Source organism: Kryptolebias marmoratus, linkage group LG9 (assembly GCF_001649575.2).
Source record: "Kryptolebias marmoratus isolate JLee-2015 linkage group LG9, ASM164957v2, whole genome shotgun sequence".
Taxonomy (NCBI): Eukaryota; Metazoa; Chordata; class Actinopteri; order Cyprinodontiformes; family Rivulidae; genus Kryptolebias; species Kryptolebias marmoratus.
This window is the reverse complement of record NC_051438.1, coordinates 24,181,343-24,197,090: the sequence shown is the minus strand read 5'-3', so window position 1 is coordinate 24,197,090 and position 15,748 is coordinate 24,181,343. Positions and strand designations below refer to the sequence as shown.

Genomic DNA, 15,748 nt, shown 5'->3' with positions numbered 1-15,748 from the left:
GTGGCTTCTATATTTTCCTTTGGCCAGATTATTATACCATCAGGGTATCTGATGACTGGTACTGTATATGTGTTGATGGCTTGGACTTTGTTCTTGCTATAAAGCTGACTCTTCAGAACCTGACTTACTCTGTAGGTACTTCTGTAGGTCCTCGGTAACAGACAAATACCAAATATTCATATGTGTGTATTGCAATGACAGAATTTATTATAGTGTAACACCTGCTGTTGATAAGTCATGACTATGCTATGACTTCTATTTCAAGTGCCATGAGTTCTGACAGAATGAACTTGTTTACAGGAGTGATGTAGAATTTTCTCCTCATGGGAACCAGACTGACTTGCTTTTCCCTAGCTCCTCCATCAAGTCCAGTATTTCAATATCTTTAATATAAGCTCCTGTTTTGATTTTGGGGGCCAGAGCTTTTATTTGGAGCTTCCCATTCGAAGCTGGGATTTTGATGTGAATTCTTAATTGTCTTTAAGGCTCTTTGTATGTTGTGCACCATGCATAAATAAACCTGTTTGAGTGATTTCATCAAACAGTGCCATAATAAAACTTAATAATATTTTATTTCATGGATTTTCAGTTACAGGGACATTGTGCTAGTAATTTGCTTTAGTGCTGAGCACAACTATATATTTATCACATATCAACACTACATTTTGTAGAACTGACAAAATTTGCATTCATTGGCTTTTGAAAATAAATCCATTGCCAAACTGTATATCACAGTCTTGACTATTTTTTATCAGCATGAGAGAAATTACAGTCTAGTGGCAGTCTTCAAAATAATAATAAGCTTTGCCATGAAACATGATTCTTTGAACAGGCCTAAAAAATGGCACCAGTACTTTCATGGCTCCAGAAGGTGACACCATTAACTTTGACCTTGAAAGGAGTCTTCAAAAACAAATAGGTGTCAGATAATGAAAAAAAGTGTCCTCTAAAGAGTAAAATGAAAAACTTAGGACCAGTCATCCAACAACAGCCACTGTAACATTGTTTTCTTTAATACAAAGTAAATCACCTTTCTTATTTTTTTTTCATAAAAACGACATAGAAATAGTGTTAAATTGTGTGTACCAAATTGTCATGCAATTTTTTTTTTCAATGAATCACAACTTAGTTTAAATGTGCAATATCAAAAACACTTCAAAACACACACACACAACAAACTCCAACTTATTGTAACTTTATTTAGCAATTACTTTTGTTATAGTAGTATAGCAACAAGACATATTTAGAAGGTGGTGCACAGACTGTTTCATCTCTGATCAGAGCTGCTGGTTTGTGGGGATTTTCTGACGGAAGAGTAAACACAGCCTTGATACTCCTTCTTTTTCCAATGTCTCACACTTGTTGTGGACAAATCCAGAGCAGCATAGTTCATAGCATTTCTTTCTGTATCCTGTCAAAACACACATGTAAGTATGTTAATGATTCGATTTTCACAAATGAAGATTTAATATGTAAGAAGGTAGGAAGATTTTATGGTTTCTTTACAATAAAATTCATCATTAAAAATGCAAATTTAAATAGAATACTGCAAATTTCTCAATCATCTGCTAAGTTGCACTTCACCACTGTAATTTATTAACATTTCATTATTTAAATGTGTCTGACACTTTGTTTTGTTCCACCTAAACAGTTGTTATATCTTTTTTTTTGTGAATGACTATTTAAAGTGTAAAGCACTTAGGGGTCCTTGGACTAGATAAAGCACTATACAAGTGCAAGCCATTTACCATTTTTTACCATAACATAAATAGATTTGTCTATCTTTTGCAGAAGATTTGTTGGAACACAAGGTCAGTAAAAATGCCAAAATGAAGTATATTGTAAATTGTATTTACCAAATCATCTGATTGAGCTGCAGTTGACTCGCCTTGTCCAGTCTGCTGAGAGGCATGTACTGTTCCTGTTGACAACAACAAAAAAAAAAAAAAAACGCTGCTCCTGGATGAATGTGTTTTGTGTTCTTCACAAACAGAGTTAATTAAACCAGATTTTAAAGTAAATACTGTTACAGATAGAAATGCATTGCGATAAACGTAATACTTCTTCTACAGACAAAAGATAAACCATAAAGTCAGCGACAACATTTAGTGCATTCAGTAGATTCCATAATAGAGTTGTATCTGTTTTTAATGTCTCCCTTGTTTAAAAATGTCTCCTAGTTCTTCAAATCCTTTAATTATTTATTTACTTATTGTGGTTTTATTTTGTTCTGACAATTCATATTTTAATTATATTTACTGTAGTTTATGAAATGTATATTTTTTAATCATAAATCATTACACACTGTTGAACTACATTATCTGCCCTTGGAGTATGAGTAGTGATATCATACCTGTCTTTACGTCTGAAAGATATAACCTCTGTGATCTTTTTATTTTCAGCGTGTTACTTGGTGTTAAATCATCTGAAAAATATTACTATTTGTTGTGATATACATGTTAAAAAAAACTTTCAAACTTCTTTGAAAAATTGCACACTGGAACATGTTATGTACAACATTTTTGCTATCAATTACAATCAATCTGAGTCGACATTTTTTGCACATTGCAGGACACTACTGAAAGTTAGTTGCAAAGAAATCATTATAATGACCTCATAAAATTTGTCATATCAATCAAAGAAGCACTGGAAATATATTAGACTCAGTATAAAATATTGTAAATCATCCACCTTTAAAATGGTCAGATGCTCTTCTGTGAATTTTGTAGACAAGAAGGAAGTTAACAGTCAGACAGCAGAACAACAGTCCTCCAAGCACAAGAACAAGTGGGTCTAGTTCGGCTCCTAAAAATAATAATAATAAAAAAGACACACTTAGCATTTTTTTTGTTAAACTCATGCACATACTCCAAAAACCTCCTTACAGTACAGAAATGTTTGTGTATTTTGACACATTATTTTGTTACAAACAGACTGTTATTATCTTTCTCACAACCACTAGACTTTAGAGATCAGTAACACGTTTGGTTAAGATGGATGACAATTTTGAGAATATTAGACAGTAAATACATACTTGCTTCCAGTTTAGTTCCATTACCAAACAAAATTTCTCCACAAGTAACCACAGCACAGTAGTAGGTCCCAAAATCAGAGGTGTCCTGTAATGTTTTGGACAGGCGGTAGACACAACTTCTCCCCATGTCTTCACCAGTGCTATTCCTGTGAGTGTAAATGACACTTGGATGGGAGTTTCCTGAACCAGCTCTGAACCAGTGCACACTGCGATTTCTTGGACACTGGGTGCTTGTTTCTTGGCTGGAGAGAAGTGAGCATTGCAGGGTCGTGGAGTCTCCCAGTTGGACTGCTGTAGTGTCTGGAGTTTGTTTCACATAAACAGTGGCTGGCAGGTTACAATCTGTGCAACAGTCAAACAGGAGTGTGAAGACAAACTCATGAACATTTTTAATACAAAATTAAAAAAAAATGTTATTAATAATAGATTTAAAAAAACTGACAGTAACATACCCTTGACAGTCAAGAAGAATCCTTTAATAAAAGTTTGTGAGTATTCTGTTCCACTTTGACAGAAGTAAACCGCTTCGTCTTCTTTGCTAACAGAACTGATGATAAGATTTGTTTCATCATCTTTCCTGTGGACTTGAAAACGTGTGTTATTGAATGGGTTCAACAGATTTATTTCCCTATAAACTCCTGAAGCAACCGTTTGGATCATCATTCCAAGAGACTGCTTATACCACTGAATGAATCTGTGTTCTTTCAGTGAGGATGGACACGAAAAATTAACATTGCCACCAAGTTCAAGCTCAATTGAAGCGATCGCATGAGGAACTCCTGCAGTCTGAATGAGGCCTGAGGAAGAAAAAAGAGAAATTAAGCAAGATTTTCCAAAAAAATATTATTATTGGTTATCATAAACAATATTTTATGACTTATCTGATGTGATCTAGTGGTCTTTCACGATTAGTTAGTGCAACAACAGTGTGTAGTAGTACTATGCTATACTAGAAATAAATTGCACTTACAGACAGTTCTAAGAAGAATGAAAGCAGCCAGTCCTCTGATCATTGTGGTGCAGCAGTCTTGTCTCACTCTACTGTTGTCTTCCTACCCATGGAACATTTGGTCACAAGAAGAACAAGCATTGCAAAGAAGAAATCAAAGGGATTGGCTGAAATGTTGGTGAATATCCGCCTACACTTAGCAGCAGCAATTCTGATCACTTTAAAATGTGTTGTGTAATGGCACTGAAATGTCTTTCCACAAACACTGAAAACTATAGCACAAAGTTGTTCTATTAAAAACAACACTGATTTGTACCCAAATAAGTAAACACTATCAGCTTTAAAAGAACATCAGTTTACTTTTTAAATTTAAAACATTGAATTTTAAGACTTTAAAAATGTTCACAATATAACAAACTGTGAATACATGACTACTAGTAAATGACATTGGGGTCAGTGATAGAAAGTTAGTTGAAAAATATTTTGTTGAAAGTTATTTCTGTTTGCACCAGCTTCCTGCAACCCTGAAGTTGGAAATGCTGGTGAGAAAAATGTATGAATGGATGGATGGATGGATGGATGGACAGATGGATGGATGCTGTTTGTCATGATAAAAACTATGTAAACTCTCTGTCCTGATGTCAACAAATTGGAACAATTGCAAATGGCCAATCACTATCAAATGTTACATGGTAGATTTATATTCTCAAGACAATAAGAAACAACCTCATAAGTCAAACACATTTTTTGACTTATATGTTTAGAATGCTGCTGTAATTGTTTGCTTGAATTCCAAATTGACCCAGTTTAGATCATTTGTCAGCAGAGATTACAACAAAACTCCTGTAAGGGGCTTGACAAATTGAAAGCAGACATTTCCTAATGATCATGTGGTCCTCAGGCTTTTTCTCACATTGCCTGTTTTCAACTGTGAGGGAGAGTGGACATTTTCACAACTGAAACAGATAAAATGAAGTCAGAAATCATGGATCAGAAAAGACTGTGGCCAGTCTCTCTGATTAAATCTGAGCTATGAGAGAGTTCAGTTCTGAAGATGTAATAGGAAAGGTTGTTATAGCTGTATTTGTTGCAATGATTGTGTATAGTTGTCAATGCTGTTTGTATACTGCATCACTGTGGTTAGGTGGGATGGCAGAGTAAGTGCATGTAATGAAAACGAGGCTCATGATAATCTTGATCTGACATACGACTTCCTACAAATGTATCTTCTTTTTCTTTCAGCTGTTTCCTTTTCAGGGGTCGCCACAGCGAGTCATCTTCTGTCTTTACTCCAACTTCCTCCATGCCCTCTCTGACTACATCCATACATCTCCTCTTTGGCCTATAAAACTAATAAACCATCATTTGTTGTTGTCACAACAAATTAAAATAAGAAAGCTTTATTCTTTTGTTTGACAATGTTTCTTAAAAAACTCTTAAAATGTCATGGTTTGGTGGTGCTGGTTTATTGTTTTGTTTAGGTTAAACTTTTTTTTTTTTTTGTTATTTGCTTTGCTATGCATTTTAGTAAATTGGTTATGTTATCCTAAACGTTTTCCCTTTGTGTACCTCACTTCCTCTTTTATTTCGTTAACGTTTTACCCTTTCTCCTTAGTTTATTTTCTGTTTTACACCAGGTTTTTCTTTGTAATCAGCTCACGTGCAATGTATTTGTCATTTCCCATCTCAGCATAACTCCCAAGTTTCAGTTGCAATTTGTCAGATCCTCTTCATCGTCTATCGTTTGATGTGTTCCCTTGAGTTTAGTTTTGGTTTCCATGTCAGAGGTTTTGATAAAGATACTTCCTGCCATCACAATGCCTTTGTTTGTCAGCAGAAAATAGTTTACTTCACCTACAATTTTCTTGATGGCTATTGAGTATAACCTTGTGAGAGAGCTCTTCTTCTGAATCATTTGCCTGCACCTGGCTCCTTCAGGTGTCAAAACGACATGCTGCTTCCACAGTAACAGACAATCTGTGGTGAGACAATTTTCTGACCTTTGTCTAACTGCTGAAGCTGTTTACTCAAAGCAGACTTGAAATCAAACTTCAACAGGATGTGTGAAGTTAAAGAAGAGGGACACACACAAACCACTGAAGCATTTAGGTTATGGTTTAAGAAGTAAACTGTTTTCATTAATTACACTTATTTTAAATAATTATTGTTAAATATTAAATTTACATACCAAATTTGCAATGAAATATTTTTTTCACATTTCATTGCTTCACACTGAGCCAGTGATGAAGCTACATTTTAGTTGGTAAAGCTATGAAGTGTCTGGGTCTTTCCAGACAAGAGACACGTCGACACATCTATATTGGTCACTTCAAGTTTCAAATTGAATTTCCTGTTTTTCAAAGGTGGGAGGATGTGCAACCTCAATAAAAACATGTTGTACTCTTCACTAAAAGCAGAGTGAGCATGCTGATCCTCTTTTCAGGTCTTTGAAACACATGACTAGAGCCACAGAATGCTGGAAATGTCAATAAAAAAGTACCAAATTCTAGAAAAATGCAATTAAAAGTGTTTGACATTGTGGGATCTTTTAGATTCTTCCATTTTCTGATGTTGCACTGGTCTTGACAAGAAGACACTCAGGCTTCGGTACCGTAATGCAAAACAGTGAGAGAAACAGGAAGATTAGCAACATGAAATTCACACCTTAGCTGAGAAATCAACCACAACAATGCACAGGTTTGCATGCAATGTTTTCAGAGGATAGTTTGAGTGCACAAAGAACAAGTACCAAGTGCCCTCTTTTCTACAGATCTGAAAATGTGTGGGTGTGTCTAAATATGTGGATACTATGAGTAAAGTTGATATAGCAGATCATTAGATTGCCATGGACAGCTGCCACAAAATTGTGGCCTAACATTTAATTTAATCAAAACTTTCCAGCTTAAACATGAAACAACAGCAGCATAATATTTTCTGGTCGAGGGTTTTATTGGCCCAGTCCCTGTACTCGCACTACACCCTACACCCCTCTATGAGGTGTGTACTCAGTCAAAGTGCACATACGGGTTCGTGTGTGCAGGTTACAAGCATGCAAAAATTGGAAAATTGGGACAGTACGAGTTACGTCATCGACTTGTGCCTCTGCATCATGACTGCGACGTCCAACATTGCTGGACCAGTTGCTGTTTTGGTATTTTAAGAAGAAGTCATTGCACGAGATATTTGGCTGTTCGAATGTGTTTTGCTATGACTGGTTAAATATGGAGTAAAGTTTGATAGTATCCACACATGTACAGCAGAGTGAAACAATAATGATTTCTGTCATAAAGGGTAGTGAGCGAGATTTCAATACTTTACATTTGAACACTGCTTTTTTATGACAGACGCAGCTTGCTCTATCACCACTGCCATATTTCTGTCTTTTAATTCAAAACTCTTTTATTATCAATGAAGATAATATATAGTAAAAAAATGATGAATTGTGGGTAAACACTTTGCCGAAGTCTGCTGGGATGCGGCCTTAGCCTAAGTGTGGATGTAGAATGCAAAAGGGGTGGGGTGAAAGACCACTCCGGAGAATTGGGACACATTACTCACTCAAACCCTTCACTATGAACGTGCATTTGAAGGACGCAAGGGTGGAAGTGAGAGTATTGGGACTGGGCCATTTTCAAGTTTGGCAGAAGCTCTCAGTTAACACGAAAGGTATTGGAGGGTAAACATTAATTGAAGTTCATTTTCTCTACAACACAGCATGATAAAGCAATGTTTTTGATAAATACAATATTTTTTGATGAATAACATTTATCTGCTTTAAAGCAGGGGTCTTCAGACAAGTAGTGTGTCAAAAAAAAGAAAAGAAAATTAACAAATTTAAACATTGACCAAAAAGTAACAGAAGCTAATTCTTCTATAATTTCAGTTGAAACCCTTTTGCAAATGTCCATGATAAGTCAGGTTATTAGGAAGATCCTCTGTTTTATAATGATGGTCAACAGAAGAATTAGTTTGAAACAACAATTGAGAGGGAAGTCTGGGTCTTCCTGCTTAGGCTGCTACCCCCGCAACCCGACCCCGGATAAGCGGAAGAAGATGGATGGATGGATGGATGGATGGATGGATGGGTGGACAACAATTGTGCCAGCATTCTGATTTAAAGTCATTACTGACTCTTGAACTTTAAGAACACTGAAAACATTGCTTATAATTCCAATAAAATATTTCTGTAAAAAGACATTTTCTGGATATAATGCATCCAAAATTTACATGCTACGGGTTTTTGAATGACCTGTTTTTCAGGAATTCCCCTTAAACATGTTTAGTCTGCAATTGCGCACAATGAGACTGAAAACCAAAATGGTGGTTTACATTTGCAGACAAATACGGGATATGGTAAAGAGCTTCGTCATTCAGTGGAGCTTGGAGTAGAGTTGCCACCCCTCTGTGTACAAAAAGAGTCAGGTGAGATGGCTCAGACATCTGATTAGGATGCTTCCTGGATGCCTACCTCTGGAGGTTGTCTGAGCACATCTTAACTGAAAGAGACTCTAGGGCAGACTCAGAATTCACTAGAGGAATCATTCTCTGGCTTGGAAACACCTTTGTATACCCCAGTAGAAGATGAAGAATGCCACTAGGCAGAGGACATCCTGGGTTTCCCTCCTGGACCTGTTGCCTGAAAGGGCTGAAAAGGCCACCTCTTTCAGCTCTCAAATGGCTCTTTGCAAGTAGTACTAAACAACCAGACATCTGGGAGACTAAGGAGCCTTTTTGGTGAGGTGAGCCAAATGAGGCAGATCCCAGAAAAGGGCTGTTAGACTTATCACTATTAAGAACCAAAATGCAACAAAAATCAATAAACTGGCAGCTACATGTCAAACCATTCCAATAAATTTAAATAAATAAACAAAAGACCCTGCAAAGGTAGGAAGGACAATGAGTCATCTAAGGAAACAATATGGAGCAGGACTGAAGCAAGAAAACACAAAGAACTGACAATGCAAAACTAAAAAAACTGGAGCTATGCATGTGCACACAGAAGGAGATAACGGGCATGAGGAACAGGAGTAGTGATTACACCTTGAGAGAAGGTGTGACATTGGAAGAGGAAAAAAAGACAGACAGGGAACCATCCATCCCTTCTCTTTACCTGCTTCTCCTTTCTGAGTCACAGGGAGGTGGTGCCTATCTCCAGCAGTCATTGTGAGAGGGGGGAGGACAACCTCTCCATCACAAGGCAACATAGGAACCAATTCTGTAAAATAAATGTAATACAAAACAAAACAAAGATTAACAGTGAGAAGGCAATAAATAGATATAATGCACTCCATCTTAGAAACCTAGAAAATCTAAAAGCCAACACAATACTTGTAATTCTTCTGCCATTCCTGAAATGTTCCCTAATATTTGCTAGTATACTTTGGTTTACTGTATGTCGTTTTGTTTGTTTCTTTAATTTTAACCTCATAGTGTTAGCAGGCACAGGATTATTTATCAAAATGACTGCATTTATCAAAAACATTGCTTTGTTATCCTGCGTTGTAGAGCAAATAAACTTCAATTAATGTTCACCCTCCACTACTTTTAGTGTTGAAAGCTTCAGCCCAACATGAGAATGAAACCCTCCACCAGAAAACATTCTGCTGCTGTTGTTTCATGTTTCAGCTGGAAAGTTTTGATTGCTTCGTTTCCACTGGGGTAGCCAAGACAGATGATATCATTTCAAAAACCAATCAGCTTTGCTCTGAAACAGTTCCCTCCCATTTGATAAGACTACAAACCATCTTATAGAGCAACTAAAATTGCAGTCTTGAGTTGACAAGCTGTGAAAATGCATATCCTACGTTATTTACTGCTGATGGTCCAAGTTGGCTGTAAGTATTTTTAAGAGGTCCTTATTATTTTATAGATGGGTTTTATTATTATAGTATTAACTTAGAAAAGGAGAAAACGTAAAATAATAATTACTGTTCTGTACTTTTTAGGGTTTGCAGATGGCAAAAGCTTTGAGACAAAGACAGCTGCCGTTGGAGAAAATGTGACCTTATCTTGTCAGCGTGATGCATCTGGAGATGTTGCAAGTCTGTTTTGGATTAGGCTGGTTGTTGGAAACATGCCTGAAATTTTGGGGAAAACATTTAGCTTCAATTATGATAAAGCAAACTTGAAATCTCACATTACGACAAAACAAGAACCAGGACGATTTATTCTACATATTGCAAGAACAAAACTGAGTGACACAGCATTTTACTACTGTTTAAAATCAAATCGGTACAATCTCACATTTTTGAGAGGAACATTTTTGAGAATCAAAGGTAAATATAGTAAAACAATTTAAATATCATTGACAGATTTTCATAAGTTTTAAATTTGGCTTTACTTATAAGATGAATATTTATTGAAGTATTGCAATCTTTGACTTTAAATCAGTGTTAATTTTAAGACATAAATGGGATTTCTGTTATGCTTTTTTTTATATTTATAATTGTGTGCAATTTTTTTTTCTTTCTTTAAGGATCGGAACCTGACTTCACTGCAGTCATTCAGGACTCACTGTCAGATACAGTTCATGCAGGAGAAACAGTGGCTCTGCAGTGTTCAGTGTTTTCTAATTCAGAAAACAAAATGTGTCCAGAAGAAAGAACGGTGTTCTGGCTCAGAGTTGCATCAGATGAGTCCCTTCCCATTTTAATCTTTGCACAAAGAAATAGTGATGATAAATGTGAGAAGAATCCTGAGACTCAGCCTCGACAGAAATGTGTCTACGACTTCTTCAGGAGCAATATCAGCCTCTCTGATACTGGAACTTATTATTGTGCTCTGGCTGCATGTGGAAAGTTTGTGCTTGGAAATGGAACTGAACTCAAGATCGAAGGTGTCTCTATCAGATTTATGTGCAATAGCAACATTCTTGCCACCATATTCAGTACTCCAGTTCTCCCACATAAAATGATGTCTTTATTTACTTTATGTTTCAGATATCAGCAACAAGGATTCAGAGACAAACAACATTTTTCTAATTGTGGTTTGTGTCACTTGGGCTCTGACTGCTACAGCACTGCTTGTTTGTGCAATCAGGAAAAAATCCTGTGAGTTTTGCAAAGGTAAGAGCCATTACACAAATATTTTTAAAACATCTCCTAAAAATGTAATTACAATGTTTTTACATTAACACATACAAATGCAAGTAAAGTTAAATAAAAATGTTCTAATCGTTACACAGTTCCTTTGACTCTGCAAACAGATGCTGAAGCAGTTAATGTTGAACAACAAATTCAGCAGGTGAAGAATTTACAGATATGATATTGCCCAAAAATGTTGAGAATGTTTATTGTATTTTTACATTTGTGCATATATTAAAGACTACTTTTGTATTGTATTTTCTCAGAAAAATGAGGACTCTGTAGTATATTCTACTGCAATCTTTAATCGGAGGAAAGCAAACAAAGCAGGGAGGAGGAATGCAACAGCAAAGGGAGAGACAATCTACACTGATGTCAGAGCCTGTCTTAAAGATTAAACTGGAGATTTTTTAGTTATTTGGAGTTTTTTTTACATTTTTAAAAAATAAGCTCTTTTGAAACATTTGTAATTTACTTTTTAGATCATAACATAATACTGTACTGATTTGGTTATCTTTGGTTTTCTTTTCTTTTAGGTTTATTGTTTATTGTATTTGTTTATTACTCCAGTATTTAGTTGTTCTGCTCCTTATGTTTCTTGTGCTGTCGCTCACTCTCCCTCAGAAGTTCTGTCAACAGCCCGGTCCCAATATTCGCACTACACCCTAAGCCCCTCTATGAAGTGTGTATTCAGTGAAAATGCACAGAACGGTTTGTGTGCGCAGCTTACAAGCACGCAAAAATTGGAGAATTGGGACAGTACAGGTTATGTCTTCGACTTGCGCCTCTGCATTGTAACTGCAACATCCAACATGACGGGACCAGTCGCTGTTTTGGTATTTTAAGAATGTGCCAGTACGATTTTAAAAGTAAAGTTTAGGTATTTTTGCTTTCCAAAGTCATTGCAGGAAATATTTGGCTGTTCAAATGTGTTTTGTTACGACTTGTTGAATACAGAGCAAAGTTTGATAGTATTCACACCTGTACAGCAGAGTGAAACAAGAATTATTTCAATACTTTACATTTGAAAACTGCTTTTTTCGTGACAGACACATCTTGCTCTGTCACCACTGCCATATTTCTGCTGTTTAATTCAAAACCCTTTCATTGTCAATAAAGATAATTTAAAAATTTCAAAAGATCACATGCAGCAATGAATTGTGGGTAAATACTTTGCCGAAGTCCGCCCTGGATGCAGCCTTAGCCAAAGGGCGGATGTAGTACACAAAGGGGGCGGGGCTAAACAAAAATAACGACAAAAATACCTGGTTTGTTTCATGGACATGACTAATGTGTCTACCGTCTTTCAATTTGATTGTTACCAAAATAAATAATTAAACTGTGATTAGTTTGTGTAGTTTAGGCACAGGCTATTTGCCATTAGTCTGAATTATATATATATATATATATATATATATATATATATATATATATATATATATATATATATATATATGATATATAAATATTCCAAACTTGTTGAAGGGAAAACTGTTGTCAAAATGAAGGAAATAAATGCAAAATTTGGATCAATAGCTTTAATTTAAGAACAAACTGACAATTCTATTTGCATAAGTTAAACAAACAAACAAAAAATGTTGTCATTTTATTGTTTGAGTGCAAAACACATTTTGGTTGTTTTCATGCATTTACAAATTCATTCAGAACTCAAACACAACAAAACAGATTTGCAAGCTGACAATTACAGGGATTTAAATTACACAAGCTTAATTCTACCCAAAAATAGAGAAATTGTACTGATTGAAAAATTATCCAAAATAATTTACCAAGTTGATTGATAGATGTAATATTTGTATTTGATCTGTTGAACATACAGCATGTCTCAAAATGAATGAAAATTATGCTTTTTCAGAAATTTAAGTAAGTGCACCTACAGTTATAACTATCTGTGTAAATATTTTAACATGCAAAACTCTTTATATATCTATGATATGGGAAATTTAAAAAAACAAAAAAACAAATGTTAATACAAGAAAATGGTGGCGTAAAGGCTCTGCTCGGTTTATTAAGAATGAGGCTGGTGTTGCTCCCGTCTGACGGCAGAGTAAACACATTCCTTTTGCAACTCTTTCTTCTTAGTCCCTCTTTTTGACCTGGTTTCCACTGATGCATAATTTATTTCAGTTACTTCACCATCCTGCAAAAGAGATAAGAGTTTTATTCTTCTTTATATTTAAAGGACACACAACAACAACATCAATATTTATCTGAATTATATTTACCAAATTACTTGACTGATCCACTCTTGACTTATCATCTCCAAGTTGACAGAAGGTACTTTTTTCTCCTTTAAATAAATCAAATCATCATAAGTTTAACTATACTAAGGAATATGTGTCCTGTTTTTATGTTGTTAAAATATTGATCAATGTGTTGTTCAAAGTACCTAAAAATGAGGTTCTATTTTCTTTTTTTTAGTTAAACTTTTGATAAAACTGCCAGCCATTTATTTGCCTTGTCTCCTCTCTGTTTTGGCTAAAAATAGCCAAAACAGAGAGCAGACATAGATGACCCAGTGAGCACTAACACTAAACACATAATAAATGGATTCTGGAACTATGTTGCCAAAGTACAGTGCAGTTATTATAACCTTACTGGACAAAACAAAAATACATTTTAAAGTGTTTTGTAAAACAGACGTAGGTCTTATACAGTAATATGTGCTACATGTTTTCTTCTCTTCCTCTCAAAAAGGAGACAGACATTGAAGTAAACATTTTAAAAACAACATTTAGGTAATAGATAATAACAGTGAAAAAATGCATAATATATATTTGGATGAGGGAAACCTACCTTTGCTGTGCTGACAATCTGTCTTTTGTTTTATGTAGAAAATTAATAGGACAATCACAATAAGACAGCAGGCCAACAGTCCTCCAAGTATAACCACAAGTAGGTCTGAATGTGGTCCTAGATTAGAAGAAAATCCTTAATGTTTTTAGACCACTGAAAACATGTCCATTAAAAAAAAAAACATCAATAAAAAAACAGAAACCATTAATGTCAAGTCATATTTAGGATTGTTCATTATGCTAAACATCCAGTTAGGGATTTCTCTCATTGATGGGCCTAAAGATGAGATGTAGAATGTCTAAAAAATAATTAGATGGCAACTTTTAGGGTCAAAAGGAGTAAAGTTGTTTAACATTCCTGACCAATGATGACCTGCTTGTTGTCACAACATTAAGGTTTAATAAACTTAAAAAAAAAAAAAAAGTCAAATGAATTAATCAGAATTTACTTCAGGCTTTTAATTCTCAGAGAATAACCCTTATTTAAGAGAAACTAAGTGAGCAAGAATCTCATCTACTCACATTTAATCTATTTTATCATAACAAATCTCTGCATGCAAGTTGAATCAAACACAATTGTAAAAACATACTTGTCTTCATGTTTGTTCCTTCAGAAAATAGGATTGCTCCACATGTGACAACAGCACAGTAAGTTCCATCATCATAGGAGTCTCGTACAGATAAACTGTAAGAGCAACTTCTCTCCACATCTTTATTACTGATGTTCCTCTGAATGTGAATGATGCCTGGATGAAATCCTTCTGATTTGGTTCTGAACCAGTACACACTGTGTTCAGCTTGACACAGGACTTTGTTTTCTTTGCTTTTGGAGGGAATTGAACACATGAGAGTCACCAGGTCTCCCTGCTGAACCAACTCAGCTTTTGGATTTTGTTCCAAGTAGACAGATGTCAGCTGCTTGTGATCTGCATGGGACAGTTTGAGAACAGAACTGAAAAAGATACTCTTTTAATTATCAAGTTTAAAAACAGTGAACAGCAAGGGTCAGAGACAAGGACAGAACCACATCTTACCATTCACAACTAAATAAGTGGCATTGATGAATTTCTGTGAATACGTTGTTCCAGTGAGACATAAATACGTTGCTTCATCCTCTTTGCTGATGTTAGAGATGGTAAGAAAATACTGAGTCCCATCTGTTGTTGCTCTGAAGCGTGAGCCTTTAAACTTTTCACCTGTTGTCTCTCTACCAAGAATCATACTAGCGACTGTTTCGACCATTTGTCCAAGCGGCTGCTTAAACCAGTGAAAGAATTTAAGGTCTTTTTCATAGACATTACACTTAAGAGTAACTTTACCACCAAGGTCGACTACAGTCAAAGCAATCGGGTCGGAAACCTCAGCAGCTTGAATGGTAGCTGTAGAAAACAAAAATAAACACTGTAACTACAGCATCACTACAGATACAAACATTAAAGGAACATTTCTGTGAGCACAGCATCCCCTAACACACAAAGAGCAATTTGTTTTAATGCTTTTCTTTCTAGGAAATAATTTTACTTACACAGTGTACTAAGAAGAGTTAAGGCAGCCAGTCCTGCAATCATTGTTGCACTGCCTCTGTTTCTCACACGACTGGTGTCCTCCTGGCCAAATGGAAGATTCAGTCGAGAGGTGATCAAAGTTTCCAAAGCAGAACGCAGTGATTGGCTGAAATGTTGAAGATGAACAGCCCACTACATTTAGTAAATCTGTAGGTCATTTTTATTCAGTAAGAGATATCAGTGCTTGTGTGTCTTTATTTGAATACCTTTACTATGACAAAGTTTGTTATTTAGTGTAAGTCAGGTTTGAGGTTGGTACTAAGCTTAATAAAAACTGTTGTAACAGACGCATGTCTGCTTGGTCT

At 35.5% G+C, this 15,748-nt stretch overlaps 2 protein-coding genes across 3 annotated transcripts; one reads left to right on the top strand and one right to left on the bottom strand.

The window, feature by feature from the left end:
- Positions 1 to 525: 525 nt before the first annotated feature.
- Positions 526 to 15,536, bottom strand: LOC108236643. Its single transcript, XM_037977561.1, has 13 exons — positions 15,404 to 15,536; positions 14,913 to 15,257; positions 14,469 to 14,804; positions 13,880 to 13,996; positions 13,309 to 13,373; positions 13,114 to 13,223; positions 12,238 to 12,304; positions 4,005 to 4,086; positions 3,487 to 3,831; positions 3,035 to 3,376; positions 2,692 to 2,805; positions 1,857 to 1,921; positions 526 to 1,411 (listed from the first exon to the last, which is right to left on the bottom strand). Exons 1-13 carry the CDS (start codon positions 15,444 to 15,446, stop codon positions 1,268 to 1,270), a joined length of 2,175 nt encoding a protein of 724 aa, XP_037833489.1. The 5' UTR covers positions 15,447 to 15,536; the 3' UTR covers positions 526 to 1,267.
- On the top strand, positions 9,752 to 12,017 carry LOC119617343. 2 transcript variants are annotated; one of them, XM_037977381.1, is made up of 6 exons: positions 9,752 to 9,817; positions 9,929 to 10,258; positions 10,459 to 10,818; positions 10,922 to 11,047; positions 11,188 to 11,225; positions 11,332 to 12,017. In XM_037977381.1, the coding sequence occupies exons 1-6, from the start codon at positions 9,775 to 9,777 to the stop codon at positions 11,461 to 11,463; spliced, it is 1,029 nt and encodes a 342-aa protein (XP_037833309.1). In that variant the 5' UTR covers positions 9,752 to 9,774; the 3' UTR covers positions 11,464 to 12,017. The 2 variants fall into 2 exon arrangements, with proteins under 2 accessions (XP_037833309.1, XP_037833308.1); XM_037977380.1 differs by having other exon boundaries at positions 11,167 to 11,225.
- Positions 15,537 to 15,748: the final 212 nt, after the last annotated feature.